The following is a 20,915-nucleotide window of genomic DNA, read 5'->3' as shown; positions in this document are numbered from 1 at the left end:
CGGGGCCTCGGCGCGCCTGTGGCCGACCTGCTGGTGGGTGGCTTGGGCGTGATTACACGCGGCGCTTCAACGTGTCCCGCGGGAGATCGCGCCCCGTGCGCTAAAACCGCGTGGCGGCCGCTGCTGGTGTTTTGGGGCCCGCACGTCCTCCGACCGAACGCCCGCCCTCGATTGCAGAGCTGCGTGATGCCGGCCGTGACTTTCGGGGAAAGGATTCGCCTTTCCGCGAACTGTACGCGGGCGAACTGTTTCGAAATAAATGGGAAAGAAAACACTAAAATGCTGCGCAATGTGCGAATAAAAGTTCAGCGCGGCTCATTCGTAGTAGGCCAGGAGTTTCGTGATGTTTCACGACGCCTGCTGAGAGGCATTATAAATAGAAATGTTTGTTGCCGTTAGGTGTTTGTTGCCTTGTTGCCGTTAAGAAATCCAACTTGTGTGGCCGCGGTGGCGCAGTGGCTGTGGCGTCGCGTTGCGCAGCACGAGGTCGTGGGTTCGATCGCGGCCGCAGCGATCGCATTCTGATAGGGATGGAATGCAAAAGCGCTCATGTACTGTGCTGTGGGGCCACGTTGAATAACTCCAGGGTGTCAAAGTTAATCGGGAGCTCTCCACTACGACGTCCCTCACAGCCCACTGCGCAGTTTTAGGAAATTAAACCACAATTATTGATTTAATTGATTTAAACTTTTTAAAAATGTGGAGGCAAAGAAAACGGGAGAAATTACGAAAACAAGAAGCAAGGATAAATGAGTGGTTTCACTTCAAGCTTAGTATAACGTAAAGCTATTCCATTCAGATTTTATTCAAATCTCCTGACGTCAAACTTAAGTAACCGCCAGCGCAAACGCCGGGCGGTAACCCGCAGTGTTGTTTGAACAGCCCAATCAAACGCGCTCTTCGTTTATAGGTCACTTTCGTGTGCTTTGAAAGCAAATAGCATTGTCCTCTTGACAGCCTTGAAAGCGTGAAAGAAGCACGCAAATGCACGCAAAATTGCCGCACAACTGGCCGCTCGAGGCACTTTGCGTGTATTCGCGGACTTCGTTCACGCTCGGAAAAACGCTTTTATGTAGCACGTATTGAGCGACAGAAAGCTGTACCGGGTTGTTTTGTATAGCACATGCCTCTAGGCTCTTGTGTTTTAAGGGCTCTAACGAGGCCGTAGTGCTCTAGTGAATTTTATAATCTTATACATTTTTATATGGTATCATTATTTTGCAATGCACCTTAATGCTCATAGTACACGTCTTTTGTCATTGCCATAATCTTATTACACATAGACTTTATGCACATTAGAGCGACGATTTTTTAAGGCCCCTTTACAGACACGTCACATCAACTTCATAGAAGTCATAACTTCACTGCAAACTCATCAACACTGGCTTGGCGCTCTTTGGCCATACCTGGCCCTTGCGCCAATAAACACCACACATTCATTCATTTCAAAGCTGTATCGGGAGTTTTTCATGTCGCTCTACAATTTTCTCATTTACACTTTTCATCCAATTATAATATTTGAGGAATTGATTAATTAAATAATTAAGACTAATTGTCAAATTAGGCGGTACGAAAAGAAAATAGTTTGAGTGTCTCCAAGCAACGGCAAACAAGATTGCTTTTGTTCTGTCCAGCTACGTGGCATTTGCATGTTTTAAAACTCTCGCTACAGTTAGCTGGGACACCACCCTGCATATGGAAACACTCGACGAGCGCGGCCCTCCGCCCTCCATTGGTGAACGTGGCGTGGTGCAGACATGTTCTCCTTCATTGATCAATCGGCGTACGCAGCAAACGCAGCCGCTGCGACTCTTGTAAGAGCTCATTCGCCAATGTAAGGAGTGGTTGCCCGTAACTATAAGTTGACCGCTTGCTAATCGACCGGCGACTGCAGTCACTTGCCAAGTAAGCGCAGGGCGTCCAAACAGCTACGAGACAAGATTCTGCCTTGTTTAACGTAATGTTCGCTGGTATCTTTACGAGCCAAGTTCTGCTAACACTAACACACTTTGAAACCACCGCAGTTAGCGCGCTTCCTTACAAATTGTCTTTTCAGCGCTCGTTAAAAGGGCTATAATACTTAAGACTATATTATGCTCACCGATCATGACACATTGTGCTGTCTGGACGACATAATTTGCATTCTGCGAAGAGCTAAGCCTCGTAATATTTCCCTCGTGAATTTGAGTGACTGCACTCTCCTCACGCATTACAGTGTGTCGCCTCATTTATTACGCGGCTTTCGGTGTGCGAGACTTTGCGCAGGACTGTTAGCGAGTTTGCCTCGCGCTTTGTGTGCGTTCCTTGTACCTCTCCTTCTCGAGGAGGGCTAGAAAGGTAATGAAAAGTCAACGTATACGCGTACACGCAAAGTTCCTTTAATTATGTAGTCACGCAATGCACTTGTCCTCGGCAAGCACAGTAGCACTTCAGTGGCCTTCGAATGGATCGGTTTCTTTGCCCTTGTTTCAGAATTTTTGTTTAGGACAGCCGTGACCTTACATTACAGTTCACAACCTATTTATCACCTCGATTACGTTAGTTTTGCAAACGATAGATCGACCAATTGCCTCAGTTTTAATCCTTTTTTGACGAAACGTTTATGGAAAGATGGCGACTGTGAATTGATTAATAAGTCTCCGCTCGAAGCCGAATTTTCGACAAGGGGCCTTATCTTCGTCACGGCAGCAGCTGCTTTCCTCAGCACGGTTTATACAGCTTTCTCTCTCTCTCCAAGATCGACGAGCCTAAGCCGGCAGGAAAGGGTAACGCAACGCATTGGCAGGGGAAGTGGAACTGTTGAAAAGTGGGGATTTGTTGCGATGGTGCGAAGGCGCTGCCGGTGCTTCTTTATAGCAGAGGTGACAGGCGGGTCTTAACCTTTGCTTTATCTGAAACAAGAAAGAAAAGCAGCGGCCGGGAGAGGACTTAAAACAACGCAGAGAGAGAAAAACGTCAAATACAAGCAATGGTTGCAAACCTGTGTATAGTTTACGAGAAAACAGGAGGCAGAAATCGATCACGACCGGGTGAGGAAAGAAAAAAAGAACTTTAGGGGTAGAGTGGGGGTAGAAAGAGGTATCGCGGTATCAAGTTAAGACAAAAAGTGCGATTATATAAGAAATAAAGCTATAAGAACACGTTCCTTCTGAAGGTAAAGAAAAAGAAAGGAAAGCAAAAAGACATAAAAATGACATCGGAGGAAAAAGATTAGGAGAGGTCCGACGCGTTTGTGGAATCAAGGTTAAGCGAAACTTTCGTGAAACGTGTCAAATAAATACTTTACAAGGACGCGCGTGATGCGCGCACATATTGCAGACCCAACGCACATGTTGCAATCCATATGAAGTGAAACGTTCGTGTAGAGGTTAAGTGCTACTGGATGTCCCAGTTAACATTAGCCAAGGTCGTCAACGAAAAACAGGATTGAAAAAACACGATGCGACACACGATTTTAAGACCTATGTATATGGTGTTCGGTGGTCAGAGGTCTGACGACCTAACACCGTAGGTTCTATAATCGTATCTTGCACCGTGCTTTTTCAATCTTTCTTTACTTCAAGAGCTTGGCTAAAGTTAGCTGGGACACCCTATGTAACTTTTCGTACTTTATAGAAACATAGATGGTTAGCTCTACTCAACGCAGATTGATCTAAGGCAGCAAAATTTAAGCGCCCTGATGTTTACGTTCTTCTGAGCAATAGCTTAGACGCGAGCACCCACGCCTGCCACCCTTCCCGAATCATCCGTAATGTTTAAGAATCTGGCCTCGTTTTATGACTTTACGAATGCTGCGACAAGATTTATGAAGAATGAATTTTGTTCGCGAAATAGATTCGCTCGTCGGTCACCGAAGTTTTCGTTAGAAATTTCTTTTGCTGGTGAAAAAGCGCCAGAGAGGTACTTGCTTCGAGCAAGTTTCTGAAGCACGCGAAATTGGTAACAGCGAATTTGCTGCTGAAGTCACCGTGATTCAACTAACAATATGTAGTCTAACACCATGTCAGTCTCTGGTGTTCAAATTGTTGTGCTGCTTGTGTGTTGCGTCTAAATGTAAAGTATCGTTAATGAAGTGCGTTTGTATCCCTCAAGAGGCATGTACTCAGAGCAAGAATAATAGTAATTAAAAATCACCATCCAAGCACTCCGAACAGATGGTTAACAGGCGCAGCTGAAACGTGCAGCCCCAATGTTTATCACTGGGTTAATCCCGACGGTTCATTGAACGACCACTTGGTAGGCTGCCGGATCTTCGGTACGTAGTTGCTGCTTGCTCTCGGCTGCACGAGCCTGTTCTTGTGCCCGGGCTGCAGCATCGGCACGGCGTAGACGAGCTCGTTCCCGATTCTGCTCGCGGCGTTGCTGATGGAAAACTGCGTGCTCCTAAGGAGTACGTATGACGCGTGGCCTACCCGTTTTGGAGCCTGAGAGAAACTGCTGCACCCGCGCTCGGCTGCGACGGAGAACAACGACGTCACTACTGGCGCAGCTAATCCAACGCCACCTATATAACAGGCCTTCTCACTCCAATCCATGACGTCACGTTACGTGGCCCGACTGCCATAGAATCCAGTAGGGATGCTCCCGAGTAGGCAACAGTGATTTGGCGTCACAGCTTTCATCACGCCAGCCTTGTCAATCGAAATTTCGGGCCAGGTAGCGGGACGTCATGGATCGGAGTAAACGGGCCTTGCGCTATCTAGGTGGCGTTGGCTAATCGCGTGCCTCTCCCTCTTTCTCTCTCTTTTTCGGGCATGCGCATGGGGTTGCGCCAAAGGAGTTTTCGGCGTACAAGTGACCGACAGACGGACGGACGAATCGGCTAGCCATATACAGCTTCGCTGTATAAAAGCGCCGTGAAACTACCTCCCCTCAACCCCTCCGTCCTCGGTGTCGTGATTTAAAGTCCCCAGGTAGGCAAATATGTATATTCCAGAGCTCCTTTTGAAACATTAAAGCCTGAAAACAGCTGCCTGAAAACAGCTGCCTGAAAACTCGAAAACCAGTAATGCCCGAAAACAGCTATTTTGCTGACGAAGACAAGTCACCTTGTCGAAAGATTGTCCCTTCGTTGAGGTTTTCGCTGTTCTCACGTTGTTAAGTATGGAAGTATTCGTTCAGACACAAGCTTCCGCGGAATATTGGTCGCCGTACTAGAAAAGATATGCGCACCCCAACGTTAAATGGTGGTTATGTTGTTCCTCAAACAAGGCATGTACTCACAACGGGGATGACCTAAGAATCGAGTGACTTGATTAAACGCGATAATAAATACGAAGCTGAAAAGAAAATAATGGGCAATTAAAAACAACTCGGAAAGAAAGAACAGCGCGTGATTCAGTAATCAGACAAGATGAATCCGCAATTAAAAGAGATTCTAAAGAAATAAAAGCTTCATGATCGATAATTCAAGCGAAATAATTAAGAAGAGAGACAATAGCGACAGTAAAGGAACAAAATAAACTATCATGATAAAGATTTTGTAGCTTGCAGGAAATCGCAGATAGCATCATACACATTCCTGTGGCTAAAACATCAGCCCAAGGCCCCGGCGAAACGTAAAACCAAGATGTTTAGACCCAATCCAAGCTTATGAAGCACCGCTTCAACGAGCCTTTTTTTCTTTTAGTTAAATATCGGCGAGTAAATGTGAAGTAGTGGTAAATAGATTCAATTTCGCTGCAAGAATGAAGCAACAAGGAGGACACAAGACTGAACCTGTGTAAATATTAAATTATGGTGGCTTAAATAGCCCAACATTGAACTGTTTTGAAGGACACTGGGGATTCTTTCAGGGAAAGGTGAGATGCTGAAATACAGAGGAGGATGTCAATGACGCTTTCGCGGACTCACCGGGTATTGAAAATGCCCTATACCTAACTGCAGTGACTTACGCTAATATCGGTAAAACAGAGATGAGACGTCCATTCAGAGACTGTCACGCTAACAAATCAGCCATCTTCTTTAAGGGAACTAAGGACCAATGTCAAATCAGTTTAGTGTGTTATTTCAATGCTGCGCTTCGGTGTACCTGGCAGCAAACGTTTGTTTACAAGGGGGGAAAGTGAAGGCGCAAGTTTCCCTTTTTTGATTTTCTTGCCTAAACCACACTCTCGAAGAATTCGCGAATATTTTGGCTTATTTCTGCCGTCATTGTGCGGAGAAAATTCTGCAACATTTCTGGCTTAAGTCTTTTGTACCTATGATGATACGGTGCAACGTATGTTTTATGATAAACGGGAACTGTAATCACCAGAATGGGCTGTCTAAATGTACTGCGTCACGGGAAGTTGTTGCGGGAACTTCAACGTGGCAAAGCCACTGTCATTTCGTTCGAGCTTCCTTTCCGGCTTATGAATTACCATTTTTGGTAAGAATGGTTAGAACTGCCATTTTTGGTGACGTAGAGCTGTAATTTACCGAGCCAGTTTAATATCCCTTTTGTGTTCCTTTAAGTATAATCTCTAGTGGCCCGATACCTGTAACAACTTAACAAGACGTAACTGTGAAGGAACTGGGAGGAACGCCCCTTAAGACTGCCGAGTTCGAAAAGGCTCTAAGGGAACAAAAAAGGGAGACCGAATCTGTGCCAATAACGGCAGTGAACACATTCAAGGCGAGTTTGCGCAATACAGTAACAATCGTCGAAAACTCGGTGCCTGGCGCAAAGCACGGCCGATGCTTGTCTCTTTGACTTCTTCTCTACTGTTTCCTGCAGAGCCACCAAAGTGGGATGTGGAGCCGGAGAGCGCAGCCGTGGTGCAGGGTCGCAACGTGCAGCTGCAGTGCAGCGCCTCCGGAACGCCGCAGCCCATCATCACATGGATGATCGCCTCCGGTAATGCAACGTCACGCCGGCTATTCTGGCTGCGGGCCTGGCACATTCGTTATAGTGTGGAGATACCGCGAGGCGGTTGCGTTTGAATTTGCGGGCTAAATAAAGGGTCAATTCTAAGGCTTACGGGTCAAACGATTGTCTGAAAAGCGTATGAAGTTGGACTTGTTTGACTTCTACTTGTGGGGGGCCAACTTAGCGAAATATATGTGACAAAAGAAAAGAAGGAAAACAAGAAGAAATGCCAGAGCTCCAGTTTGTTGCCGTGTTCGTTGTCTTTGTCGTTGTTGTTATTGCTGTTATTGCTGTGCGTCGTCGTTGTCGTTATCTTCGTAACTAGCTGTTCCACGAACCAAGGTGCGGCCCTTAGTAGCCTTGATCACCGAAGCAAAAGAACTGCCTAATTAAGTTCTTTGAATTCAAGAAAGTTGCGGTTACTTTATTTGCTTATCGACCAAGCGATCATCCTTACCAAACAAACTTCTTCAAAGAACTGGCCGAATTACGGACACAGTACGAGCCCACGTAGAAGTACTTTCATGATACCAAAGTTTTCTGCGTCCAGATATTAACCATCCTCCTCAGCAGCTCATACCGCCATCTGTGGCGCTGAACTTCCCAGGAACCAAAAAGATATCGGTAATAGACTACTCAGAGGAAAAGTTCATCGCGCTTAAGCGTACCAGACCCAGGAGAGCTACACATTTGTCTTCATCGATGGCTCTCCATTAAATGATAGCTCGACTTCAGACATCTATATTCCAGCAAATCAAGTCGATTGAAGTTATCGTCTACCTCACAAGACGTCCTCCAAAGCGACAGAGCTGTTAGAAATATTACAAGCCTAAAAATTCATTGCCAAGAGTGATCAAAGTCGTCACTATATGACGTATTCCGGCTACAAAGGGGCCATAAAATAATTTTACTGGCATGTAGATCACTCCATGATCTACGAAATTATATACGAATTGACCATTGCTTCTCCAGCTGGTCACGAGGTCATTTTCAACGGCTACCGAGCCACTTGGCTGCCGCAGAAAATGAGGTAGCAGACAGATTAGCTACACCTGCGCACGCATCAAGCAGCGACTCCAGAATGTCCTTCGCACTCAGCGGCAGAAACTTCACAAAAAGATATAGTTTGATGAACAGGCAAACTGTTCATTCTTGTATAAAGGAGAGCCATTCCTTTGGCTCTTATTAAACCGAAAGGTTGACCGCACGTTCGGTACGCTACTCCATCGCCTACGTTTAGACGTAGCTTACCCGCCTCGCACTAAAAGATGGTGCTTAGATTGTGGCTTTGTGATAACTTAAAAGCTCCTGTTGAGAATATATCCAAATTGTGGCGAGGTGGAAGCAGCCGCAAGTGTTTGCTAATGCAGGAGGCATGAACAATGCCGAAGGTTCAGGTGAACGCATTGAAAGGTGGCGCCAGGAACCACTAGCAGCAATCACACAACCTCGTCCTCATCATGTGTAGTCTGCTAGCCCTGATTTTCTACGCCACGACACTAACCCTACCGGCAATGGAGCGCCGTCCCAGAGCAATCTAAGGTGGAGAAGGAAAAGCGTGCACACAGTGCTTCAAGCGGGTGACATGAACGACACCGGTTCTTGGCTGTACAGATGATAGGCCGCGGGGAACCATCCTTATAAGTGACGTCCGAAAGCTGTCGTAGGATTTGGTAGGAACCTGAATAACGCTACAGGAGTTTTTCTTATGGACCGACACGGCCATATGATGAGCGCAGGTGTACGAGGGAACTGGATGAAAACGGGACGCCCCTGTGATGCCTATCGTCGGAACTTGTGGGAAGCTTGTGCAACAATGAAGCGGACGCTGGCAATGTGATTGGGGCGCTGCCAGGAAATTTTCATCGCGGACGTACGCAGTGGACAACTGTAGTCCAGAGGGAAGTACAGCGTCCAAGGTCAAAACAGGATCATGGTCAAACAGTAGGATAAACGGCGAGCGACAAAAAGCCAGCGGTGCAATGGCGGGGCGAGTTATACGCGGCGTTCCCATGCGTCAGAACGACATCCCTGTCCCGATGGTTTGCCGAAATGTACGTAGCTAGCGTGCCAGTAAGTGTTCTGCAAGGCCATTCGTCTAAGGAGGATAGGCGGTGACAACTTGACGCTCAGTATTGCATGAGCTGAGGACTCGTCGACTTTCGGCAAGTAGTGGCGTCCGCAATCGGTGAGGAGCGACCCAGGAGTGTAATGTAACTATATAATGCCCTCAATATGTCCGCCTACGTTCGCCTCCGTGATCGCTCGAACATCCTTGACAGACGTCCTGTCGCATTGAGCGCATTCCTTGGACCCTGGCCATGCCTCCTAAGCAAAGCCGTGTCGCCAGCGCCTTTGACGGTGTTTGGCAGGGAAAAAAATCATCGAATGTCTATAAGGGAACTATGACGTGTGACTCTGGCATTTTAGACGTCATTGTCTATGAAGTGTGTATTCATTATGGTCATTATGATTAATTCTTAAGCACGATATTCAGCAACCACTGATTGTAGCGCATGATGATTGTAGCGCCACATTAGTCTCGCCCCCGTACACACAGAAACATCTTCTGAAGTATGCACAATGTTTCATTTGCCGTGCTGTGCATCCAGCAAGACTCGCAGAGTGTTTTTCAAACCATCTCTTTTCCTAGTTTTCTCCAGCAGTGTTATCACCAACAGCGCTCCTCCCACCCAGGGTACGTTTACCGTTTTCTGGATTACATTGTGGCTAGAGAGAGGTTTCTCAAGACATCCCCGATTCGTAGAGCACCGCTTATCGTCCTGTAGAATGCTTCCGCATTAAAAACGAAGACCAACAACAAGTACAGTCGCTCTGCACGGACGTCCTGGCTCTAGGTGGCCTCTTTATTTAGCACATATGGTGTCAAAATTACGCTCCGATGCGGTTCAGTCCGGTCTCTAGGTCTCCAGACGAAAAGAGGCAAACATTTAAAGACGATGTATGCGCCCCTGTGACTGAGTTGGACAGTTCTTAGCCGTGGTCATACTGCTTGGTAGGCAATTTAGAAGTCACGGCTGACGGCCAGCCTTTTGAAATAGAACTGCATGGACATAGAAGGCTAACTCTGTTTTAAGGTATGAAGGAAGAGAAGACGTGCTGGTCAAGTTAGTTCTCAGGTCTACCGCAATGTAAAGCGGTGCCTTCAGCTTCAGGCAAGGCGACTGAGCGTTATATCGACACGAGTCGTTTAGAAGATGAGCGCACGAGAAACTTTGACTCTGAGTATTGGCTTGTTAATATAACTAATAGCACGACGTGCCACCTCGAAAAGAACAATGCCGTGATTGTACAAGAACCCCATAACCCACAATTTGCAACACCGTTCGTATCCTGCTTGCATTCGGGCGATTGTTTCAGCGAACAGCCAGCATGTGAATTAAAGCGCCTATGATTCACTAATGCACTAACTCGGATTGAAGAGGACGGACGTGAATGACTGCTATAACTCCAGAATGCTACTTTCATTGAAAAGCCAAAGCAATCCTGACAACTAATCCAAACAGACAGAGTCAGTCACTTCTATCATGCAAGTATCATGACTTCCATCAACGGTTTACAACGACTCTCCAGTCTACAAACCTTTTTGAACAATTCAGACAAGCACGACACATTTGTTATTGCAGAAGGAGGAACAGTTGATCTGGACGACAAATAGCCTTATGATTTCTTCATCCGCATACAAGTACCAGATTGGTCCTGAGGGAATGAGTAAACAGCAGACTGCAAATCAGCCAGATATGCTCAGTGTCCGGGAATCGCAAAAACAGACAGACATCGGGTTTGTTCAATAACTTGTTGCATCTAAGTTTTCCACCGTCACGCCGAGTTTCTCCTCTATTGCTGGTCAGAGTGACCAGGCCGGGGTCCAGTGGAATATAGTGCGAAAAGGTGCGCATTTTCGACAGCCTATTTTATAGGCTAAGCCAAACACTAAAGTAGGAAGACCCAAGGTTCAAGTTCTGCCTTTTTGTCCCCGACATTATCTAGGCAACTACTCACTTTAGGCAGTGTTGAGGCCACCGTAAGGGCTCATGCACGGATTTGGAGCATGACTGTAAGGGCTCAAACTTGCCAGACTGCAATAATTTCCTGCAATTGGTGTTAGGTGAAGTCAACAGCCGCACTCAGCTCACTATTGGACTAGCACGCTCCGGTACTTCGCCATGCCTTCCAACAGAAGCGTGCTGCCTCGAGCGTTAGGCTGGGGGAGGATGTTGTGAACAAATGATCACATTTCCTCACCATGGCGTGCATTCCTCAGTGCATCTAAGAAACATCGCTCCACAAAGACGTTATGGCTCTTGACTCCTTGTCTATTTAACAGATCGACGGTGTAAGTTTCAAGTTTCTGTTCATAATCGACCTACTCGCCCTCGTCAGCAACTTTCGCGACCTACTCTGGCTCGCGCCTCACAGGCGCGACCACAGTGGCTTGGAGTGTCACCATTGTCCACGTTTCCAGCACAGCTCAGAGCGAATGCGTTTCATTTTTAATCATTTTCTTGCTAACAAAATAGACCTACCTTCTTATTTATTTTTTTCCGCTTTTCTATCCTTTCATGGCGGGGAGGGGAGGAGTGGAAGGGGGGGGGGGGACTGGGACTTTTGAGGCTCGCTCTTTCTTACGGTAGAATTTTCGGCACCTGCCCCAATTTTCCTGCTCCACCATCACATGGCACACTGTGATGTTTATTACCACTAACCAAAGTCTCCAAAAATCAAAATTTTCGTTGTGGCAGAGAGAAAATTCAGAGGGCAGCACTTTTGATGCCTTGTGAAGGCGAAAGCATTAATGTACATAAAGAGATTCTAAAGAAGGGGATGGAAATATGGGATTAAGTGCAGCGCAGTAACTGTCTCTCCGCAGAGGACACCTCAACCGCGCTGCACAGGTGAAAAAAGGGGAATTAAAAGATGGGTGAGAAAGAAAGAAAAGCGCGGCGGCGACAGCCGAAGTGGCAAGGCCATGGGTGGGGCAGGTTTACAGGCGGCTTTGAAGCGCCGAGTCCTCGGCGAAGGCCGAGAGCGCGCGGAAAAGGCGCCTGTGTTGTGAGATGCAGCCCGAGGGATGCAGCAGGTAGTCAATTGAACGCCGCTGAATGGTCCTTCGAGCTACGAACTCGTCGCGGGCAAGTGAGCGCGTTGAGACGCTAGGTCACAAGGCCTGCGTACTTCGGTCCATGACGTCAAGCTACCTTGCCCGACTGCCTTAGAATCTAATGGGGACGCTTCCGAGTGAGCCGCGGTTATCGTGACCTCACCGTTGTCGTCACGCCGGGCTTGGCAAAGGAAATTTCGGACCGAATAGCATAATGTTATAAAGCAGAGTGCACCGGCCTGGTATCTAGGAGGCGTTGGTTTAGCCGAGTGGCGAAGACACTCGGCGTCTGAGCGCGGGGTCGTAGGTTCGAAACTCAATATAGACAACGTTTTCCTTTCAAAGTTACTGTTTCTTTTGTCCATTGATTTCTTGTAGCGATTACCGAGGCGAAGTTAAAACGCAGGCGGAAGCTTGCGTGCACAAGGAACGCGCGGATAACACAGGATTCCAAGAGTGAGGCTGACGTGGCGTTGCGGCGATGCCCTCTCTCCTCACGCACACCTGGGAAGCCAGCGCGGCAGCAGGTGTTCCCTTTCGCCCAGTCTGCACCGTCGAGGCGCACACGTGACATGGCGTCGCATCCAATGAGAATTTAGGTGCCGTTTCGCTGCTACAGACGCCGGCTTTTTCGCTCAATGGGCCATTTGATGCTTTCGCATAAAGACATTTTGCGCAGCCGAAGTATCAATAGTTTCTAAGTATTTGCTGAAGGTCATTGATCAAATGTACTTGGAAATTGTCTGAAAAACGGTGTGCTAGTACATTATAGTGCGAATAATGAAGTGAGTCATCAATTTCATCACAACTGTTCTGCCTTCTACATCTTTCTATTTCTCGTTAACAAGCAATTATATTTTCTTTTACATTTATCACTCACTTTTTCATACGCAGACTCCACTCGAGAAGAGTTCCTACCACTCTACAACAGCCACAAGTACGGCTTGTTTCCGAATGGCACTCTTTCAATTCACCAACTGGAACCCGAGGAGTCAGGGTACTACCTTTGCAAGGCCTCCAACGGCTTCGGCGAAGACCTCAGCAAACTTGTTTTTCTAACAGTGAAACGTAAGTTTTTCCTTTCTCCTCAAACCTGCGAACTGTTCTCTTATTCAGTTATGAAGTATGCACAGCGTGCGAATGTGTACGCATTGCATATTTCCTGCCTCCAGCTTAAGATTATAGTGTGTGATTGTGGTGTGGTGCAATCTTATCGCATGTTTGTTTTATAGCGCCACAATAATTATTCTGTGTTGTGGCTGTTAAAAAAAATAGTTAGCACATTTGTCCATTTCCTATAACAGCTTCCATCGTTGTCGTAGGCATGTAAACGCTGTAATTGCCTGCCATTTATACATTCGGCATTATTGTTTCCTCCGCTGTGAGCTCATCGACGCAAGGGTTTCTCAATTGGAACGTTTTTCATTAATTGCTCCGGCAGCAGTTAGTTCTAATGCGCCTCAATGTTAGGCCGCTCAAACAACAGTTGTTGAGTACGTCTTGCTCAATTAACGCGTCTTCGCAAGACCTCGTTACCTTCGCGCTTCAAACTTAACTTCAAAGGCTTCGAACTTCAATTGTCTGAAGCTCGAAAACATAGCCCACTGTCTTTGCGATAAACAATGTTGCGGACCTATATAACGGCCAAGGGAGCTGACTGTTCATTAACTTAATATAAATTGAAACAGCAATGCCGTTTATTTCAATACCCAACATAGTCATTAAAAAACTCGTGGATGCGTGACAATCAAGTGTCTTCGTGCGTCTTTGACGTCAATAACCTTCTCACGTCATGTAACATTGTACGTAAGAACAGAGAGCCATGGTAAAGGAGGGAATCTAGAAGTCGGATATTTTGAATGTCCGTACATAGACGCTGTCACAAGTGGGGTTATTGTACACGAAGTAGCCTAAACCCACGCGATAATAGTTGACCTAAGGCAAAGAAATAAGACATTATTAGTCGACTGGTTTACCCTAATCGAAAAGTCTACAGGGCTAAATTTGCTTGTTATACTATGCTTCGAAATAACGTACTATTGATCCGTTGAACACACTGCGCAGACATGGAACTTGTAAAACTTCACTATTGCTGTCTACTTAAAAACATCATCGCTGTCAAGCGCATAAACAACTGAGTAGAGAAAAGCGTTCAGCATTGTGAAGTGCCTGGATAGTGTGTGCGCATTGGTATGTCGTAAGAAATGGCGTCACCCACCGTGCTGATATTTGGTAGCCTTGTTACCCCTCCGGGAAGCTTCGCTGCTAAGTGGAACGTTGCCATGCTACAGACAACGAGAGTATTCGCTTTTGAGAGCGAACGACATGTAATGACGATAGCCATTGCAAGCGAAGCCCTATTTCCTCTAATCAAAGTGTTTGCATTATCACTTCACAATACGTCCGTAATTTACAGTGCGCTGACGCCACATTACGATGTGTATTAACCGCTTTCACCTTTCTTCAGCATGTTGCCTTTTGTTTGCGCTGTTCTTTCCAAGTAAACATTAACTGCTAAAGAGAACAGCTAGTGTCTAGACGTGCTGCATAAGCAACTCTCACTAATTATTCTGCATGGGAGATTCCAGCAACGGATGACAGCAAGTAACTTTTACGGCTGCTCCATCCACGCCCATTCTTTTGTGGTAATGTAATATAAAAAATTATGAAAATTGCGTTAAATCCGATTTCTCCCCAATGTTGTCGCCTTCTTAAATGGTAATGTTAAATGCAGTTGTTACAAGCCTAATGCCCGTATTTTGCGCAAGTGGCCAGGATATACCATAATAATAACAGTATTAATACTCGTATATCAATATGCTATTTGCGTCGTTTTTTGCTTAATACTCAAGCAATAACCGGCATATATAAAAATATGATATATTCAGCGCCCACCACCGTTGAGTGCATGAAAACTCGTTGCTTTTTTAGTAGTCGCGTTGAAATGAATATGACAATGGCGCATTGCATCGTACCTGTCGCATATTGCATACCTGGAAACGGCGGTAATGCGCTAAAAAAGCGGAATAACGCAGCGCTGGCGTTGCTCTGAATTTTAAACGGTAGCTGTGACGTTGAGATGTTGTTTACCCGACTATACATTACGTTCGAAGAAAGGTAATGCCATTAATTCTGGTGTAAGATGTTATATGGGAAACCAGTAAAACAGGACAAGGGGCAAGCACGAAAAGCCCGACAGGTCTAGGATGTACCCAGATATGATCCCATTGCATATCATCATGCATATCAACAAACGCTTGCAATATATAAGGAAAAGCATCATACCTCTTGCGAAGCATGCCCATGCGCACTAAATTTTGTACTTCTTTTTCTGAGTTAAAAAAAAGTGCAGAGAAAAAAGTGGAGATCGCCAAACCAGTCTTTATTTGTCGTGTTTTTTTAATGTGTTTTTTTTTTCTAAAATGTACTAACGACGCGTGACGATGAAAATTTCTAGAGTTGAGTGGGTCACATGATTTGCGAGCAGCTCTACATGCCATTACATCTTCATGGGAGTGGTTTCGCTTGTTTGAATAAAACGTTTGTGCCCAAAAGGACATCATTGCTTGTGTTAATCGTTCGTAAAAGTTAAAAAAAGTCCCGAAATTTGGGCTGTCATGCAACAAAACCACCAATTTCGCCCCGATTTCTTCCCGTGTTTCTTCTCTAAAATTCTCCAAATTCCCCCCAAATTTCAAGAAATACAAAACCCGACAACAGAGGACCCTATATATAATGGGCAGACATCTTGAGAACTAACATAATGCAACAATGTGAATGCTATATATAGCGCGAAAGAGTGCGTAGAATACAGACAAATGGTGGCTCTGATAATAGTCACACGATGTATTCAGCGAAGCATGCATAATATCGTTGTGCAAGAGGAGCAGGAGAAAAAACTTTATTCAGTTCCTGTGCAAGGTGTTGCCACCTGCTTGGTTAGTCCCATGTTGGGACCAGGAGGTCAAGTCTCCTAGCCTATATATCACCGGCGTACTGGACAGCCAGGACTTGAGGGGTATGATCGTTGTGCAGTAAATTGTATCGAACTAAACTCAAGTACTTCGCTAGTCACATCAGAGCAATTCAGAGCTTCTTAAGTGGCACTGTATTCGAAATGTACAAAAAAAGACACTTTATGGAGAATAATAAATGTACTTCTCGTTTATTAATGTGCGTTCGTTCACCAAATATTATAGTGAATAGATGTGGGAAACAAACTTGCCCAATTGTCTACTCTTCTGAACGCCAACCTTGACGTGTTGGAATTGAAGATCCTATCCACACCACTACACCTTACGAGTTCTCTTTCTCTATGTCTGCCTTCTCTTCATTTGACAAATAGAAAGATGGGGGAACCGTTTTTGCGACCGGGCGTTTAACGATTGGCTCAACGCACAGCGGGGATTAGCAAGGCGAAACGTCTCTATAGCGATGGCCGTTCACGCTTTCGCGTTCCCTGCCCATGGGGAGCCATTTTAAGCGTCGGCCGTTCTTGTTCGCCAAGCGGCAGAAGGAGAATCGCTTCACAGATGCGCCTCCAACGATACGTTATGTATTAGATGCTATTTGGGGCGCTTATTGCGGACCCCGAGTGGGTTTAACCCTCAAATGGAACGCCACCAATCACGTTCGCGAAGGAAAGCCCACCCCCGAGGCTTCCGCCATAAAGCACGGCCACCAAGCTCGCTCCAGTAATGGAAGGCAACAAAGCCGGGACGAGAGGAGACAAGTGGGTCGGGTAAGCAATGGGGGCTGGATGGGCGACCGCGCGCTCTTCTCGGACCCAATATCGCTCGAACAGGCCGCACGCTCCCGGGGCCGCCCGTGTGTGCTTGCACCGACGAGATCAACTCCCTGCCTATTCCGCTCTGTTTACCCCCAATAAGACTGAAACCTTGGGCACGTGTGCCCACTGCCGCCTGCGACCCGAGGACGCGACGGAGATCTGGGTTTTGACCTGCCCCCCACCCTTTCTTTCTTTCTTTTTTTTTTTCAGGCTTCAGCCTTGTGTCTGCTTGTGCGCTCTTTCCTGCCCATGTGTGGTGAAACTTGTACCATTTTCCACGCTCTATTTCTTTATTTCTTTTCGTTGGATGTGCTTTCGGGGGTTCAAATTCTCGCGACATTTCTCATACGCTGCCGCATTCGATGTTCTAGAAAAAAAAAACATGCTTACGATAATTTGGTTATATCCCTCGATCCTACATCAGTGCAAGTTTTCCATAACTTTATTACAACATTGATAGAACGCGTCGTAATCAATTGTTTCTCCTTATCGCTTTCAATGTAGTTTTTGCACTCTTCTCGTTTAACACCTCGGAGCCGAGGAGTACGTACCCTAAGTCTACAAGGGACGCTACAGCATTCCCTTAAACCTATTTAATTGGGAAAACGCTATAGACTTGTTAACATTATAAATATCCCAATATTTCACAACAAATTAAGATTCAGGTAGCGTCCAATGTGCAAACAAATATATACAAACGAATACAAACGAATATACAAACGAATATACAAACGAATATATAAATTTAACACGCATTACAGAAACTTCATGCCAATATAAAAAGACTAACGACACAGAGAGTGATGAAGATTGATTGTTGGAAGCTAACCACTGCTACAAAGAGAACGGTAATGGAATTGGTGAGAAATTTGTTTTTGTGTAAGCTGAAGGCAGTGAGAACCGAGAGCACTGTACCGTATGGAAAATTATAGGTTACATGTCAAATATAAAGCAAAATGCTTTGCTATAGTTCCGGCATTGTAAATTCCCTAGAACATTTTCATGTCGTAGTACAGTTTCTTTACGATTAGTTCTATGACTAACTTATAACTAGTTTAGCTAACAGCTATTAGAAGTGCGTCGCAAATTCTTCCACATACACAAATGAAGCACAGGCAAGACACACACCAGTGTATGTGTATTAGTTGTGCGCCGCTTCTGATAATTTTGTTTCACCACATAAACGAATAAGAAGTGCTGCTAGTTTGCTAACCTTATAGAAATGTTTTGATGAGAATCGTGACAAAAAAAACATTAGTAGTGTGGTATGAAAGCGAAACGTTGCAATTGCTAAAAAAGAAGTGCACCAGGTCAGAAGCGTCATCCACTGACTTTCTTCCAGATTTGTTCACAATGCAAGAAGCAAAAACATCTTATTTTATGGCTAATAGAGCTTATGGCTAAACAGGCTTTACCTCTTTGGCCATTCAACTGTATGATCTGCGGGTTATTTTGGTTAAATGTAACAAGAACGAATAGAAGCTAGCAAACCTTCGCTTCCATTCATTCTTGCGCAGGTTGTCGAAACGAAATGTTGTTAGTCCTGTTTGTTTCGTTCTACTTAAAATGTTCCGTTCCGGTTTGGCTCCGGAAAGAAAGAAAAAAAGATTACCCGTACCGGTTCATAATGGTTTTGGTCTGCATGCAAAAAAAAATTTCGGAGCAATGCAAAGATAAAAACATAACACTTGTTTTTCTCAATAAGTGAATTATGAATTCTGTGATCATGCTCAGTGCCTTGACTCAAGGCACTGAGCATGATCTCAGAAGGAACATGTCATCGAATGTGCTAGCACATATGCGAGACTGCTGTTCCGATAAAACGAACTTGAACGAACATAAACTAATGGTTAAACTTCAGTAACAAAGCGTTTTCCCCGTAGAAAACGAAACGATAAGCTCTTCAGCGTACAAGCCCTGGGCTTTGCTACGATGCCGCAATGCCGGTGCGCCGAGCGGCAGCCTTAGATTTTAGTAGTGTAGTATCCCAGGAAGGGGTAGTGGGGGTAGGGTATCTCAGGAGAGGGTAGATTTTAGTATCTCAGGAGGGGGTAGTGCGCGCGATAGCTCTCAATACTCCTTCCTGAGATAGGCGCTTATGCGGACCCCAGAGATTCGCGCTAATTCTGACGTTGCCTGACGTCGGTTGTTTCGGATTGCCGACTTTATCCTTGAACCGAAAACATGTCAAAAATATTTCGGTTTCACTCCGAAACAACATAATAAATAACGTTTCGGTTACATTTTTGTTCAGTCAAAAATATCGTTGTGTTTCGTTTTTCGTTTTTGTTTTCGTTCCGTGCCAACACACTATTCTTGCTTGCGTGCGTGCGTGCGTGCGTGCGTGCGTGTGTCGTGAGTTCATTAAACAGCCTCAATCTACGATTCGTTAGCCAAACCACAGTTCACTAAGAATAAGCCACCTAGTACTTCTGCTGTTAAGAATGAGGTTAAGAGTTTGATTCCAGGCCGTATTTCCATGCAAGCTTAATGCAGAAATGTATAATAAATCCAGATGATCAAAATTAATTAGCAGTTCTCCTCGTGCTTTCAAACCTCAGGAGTTGGTTTAGGACGTTAAACCCAATTCGTAAATCAGTCAATGAATATTTTCTCTAAAGAAAAGAGAGAAGACAACGCGACGTCTTGTGCCGTATAAACTTTGAACTTACGCTAGAGTAGCCATCATACAATAAGCATGCGATAGCTTATGTTGAATTCCAATGGCGGAGTCGGAGCAAGTTTTTCTGCTCGTTTCGGAGCAAGTTTGTTCCAATGACAGAGTCGGAGGGGATTCAGAGCGGTAGTCACTCCGGGGAGCAGAAAGAGATGCTCCGCCGAAATCGGCGGAGTGGACCGGAACTCTGCGTGACGTATTTCCTTTACAACGTTTGTTTGTCTTCTGGGAGGCGCCACCGGTCACGACTCGCGAGGAAGCAAAAGCTGCTGCACGCTTGGCGAGATATCCATTCCGCACTGTAAAAAAAACAACAGGTGAACGGCGCTGAAGAGACAAGTGACCGGTGCGACGGTGCTGGGAGCAAACAGCGGAAGGAAATGACAACACGCAAGGTATCCTGGGTAACTCGGTGATAGAACTTCTGCTTCCGCCTTGCTCCGGCGGCGCAGGTTGTGTTCCACTCGCGGATCTGGAAGCGTTGCTCTACGCCAGAGTCGAGTGCTCGCTCGCGGAGTCCGTGGGCTGCTTCGACTCCGCCATTGGAATTTAACGTTAGACGACTGATGGCGCCGCATCAAAGCTTCGTGTTCTAAATCGTAGGGAAAGCACAATAAAAAAATCGTAGATTGATCGTAAATCTGTGCTCCTAAATGTTTTGAATCTTTAATCTTGTTTTATGTCTTGCGTCTTATCATTGCATCTTGAGGTGCTCGTTATGGGTGTCGCATCGTTCGTTCATCTGTTGCCCAAGATAGAGAGCAAGTGCGTGTGTACCGAGACACACTGATCCTATCGTCTCAGATTCCGATTTTGGGCGCCCTTCGCAAAGACACGGCCGATGACACTCCTTGTCCTTGCTGCGGGTATCACGTCGGAACTATGGCGAGCTAACCACAACGGTCCCTTCGAAACTTTTGGGATCTCTATGTTGGCAGTGTTGGACAAGTCGATGTTGAAATCTCCACTCATTATCATGGGCACGCTCGCGAACTGCATGCAGTTCCTAACTTATCCTGTATGCGAAATGCTGATTAAAAAAACTCGTCAGCAGAACGTTATTGAACCCGCTTTTTGTAAGCGTCCTTTATTTGGCCCAACCGCCGCTCTCACTCTTTCATTCTTGGTTTGACAGTTTTGCTACATGTTGACGCTGCGCTTCACGCTTCCGTTGCAACTGATACTCGCGCTGAACATATTTGAGATACACATCAACGGGGTTCCGCACCTGCACGACATGGCTTGCGCGTTTCGATCTCCACCGCTGTATGAGGTCTCTCCGCAGTTATCTGAAAAACTAGGACGAAAGCTTTAGTTACGTAGACGCTCAAGCTACAGCTGGCGACACACACAACGACACTTCGGCTGGGAACACCATCTGTCGCGACTTACTAAAAACGGCGCTAGAGGGCAGACAGCCGATTTAGGCAATAAAGGGATGGACGGGGGGATAGGTAGCCAAATAGCCAAAGAATAT

At 45.9% G+C, this 20,915-nt stretch overlaps 1 protein-coding gene across 1 annotated transcript in view; it reads left to right on the top strand.

The window, feature by feature from the left end:
* Positions 1–20,915, top strand: part of LOC126545824 (cell adhesion molecule Dscam1-like) — a 710,777-nt gene that overhangs the window by 442,537 nt on the left and 247,325 nt on the right. The window contains exons 5-6 of the mRNA XM_055061988.2: positions 6,719–6,838; positions 12,867–13,040. Of these exons, the coding sequence (XP_054917963.2) occupies positions 6,719–6,838; positions 12,867–13,040 (294 nt within the window). The remainder of the gene's footprint in view (positions 1–6,718; positions 6,839–12,866; positions 13,041–20,915) is intronic.

The sequence above is a fragment of the Dermacentor andersoni genome, chromosome 1 (assembly GCF_023375885.2).
Source record: "Dermacentor andersoni chromosome 1, qqDerAnde1_hic_scaffold, whole genome shotgun sequence".
In the NCBI taxonomy this organism is placed as follows: domain Eukaryota; kingdom Metazoa; phylum Arthropoda; class Arachnida; order Ixodida; family Ixodidae; genus Dermacentor; species Dermacentor andersoni.
This window is presented reverse-complemented; position numbering and strand designations above follow the sequence as displayed.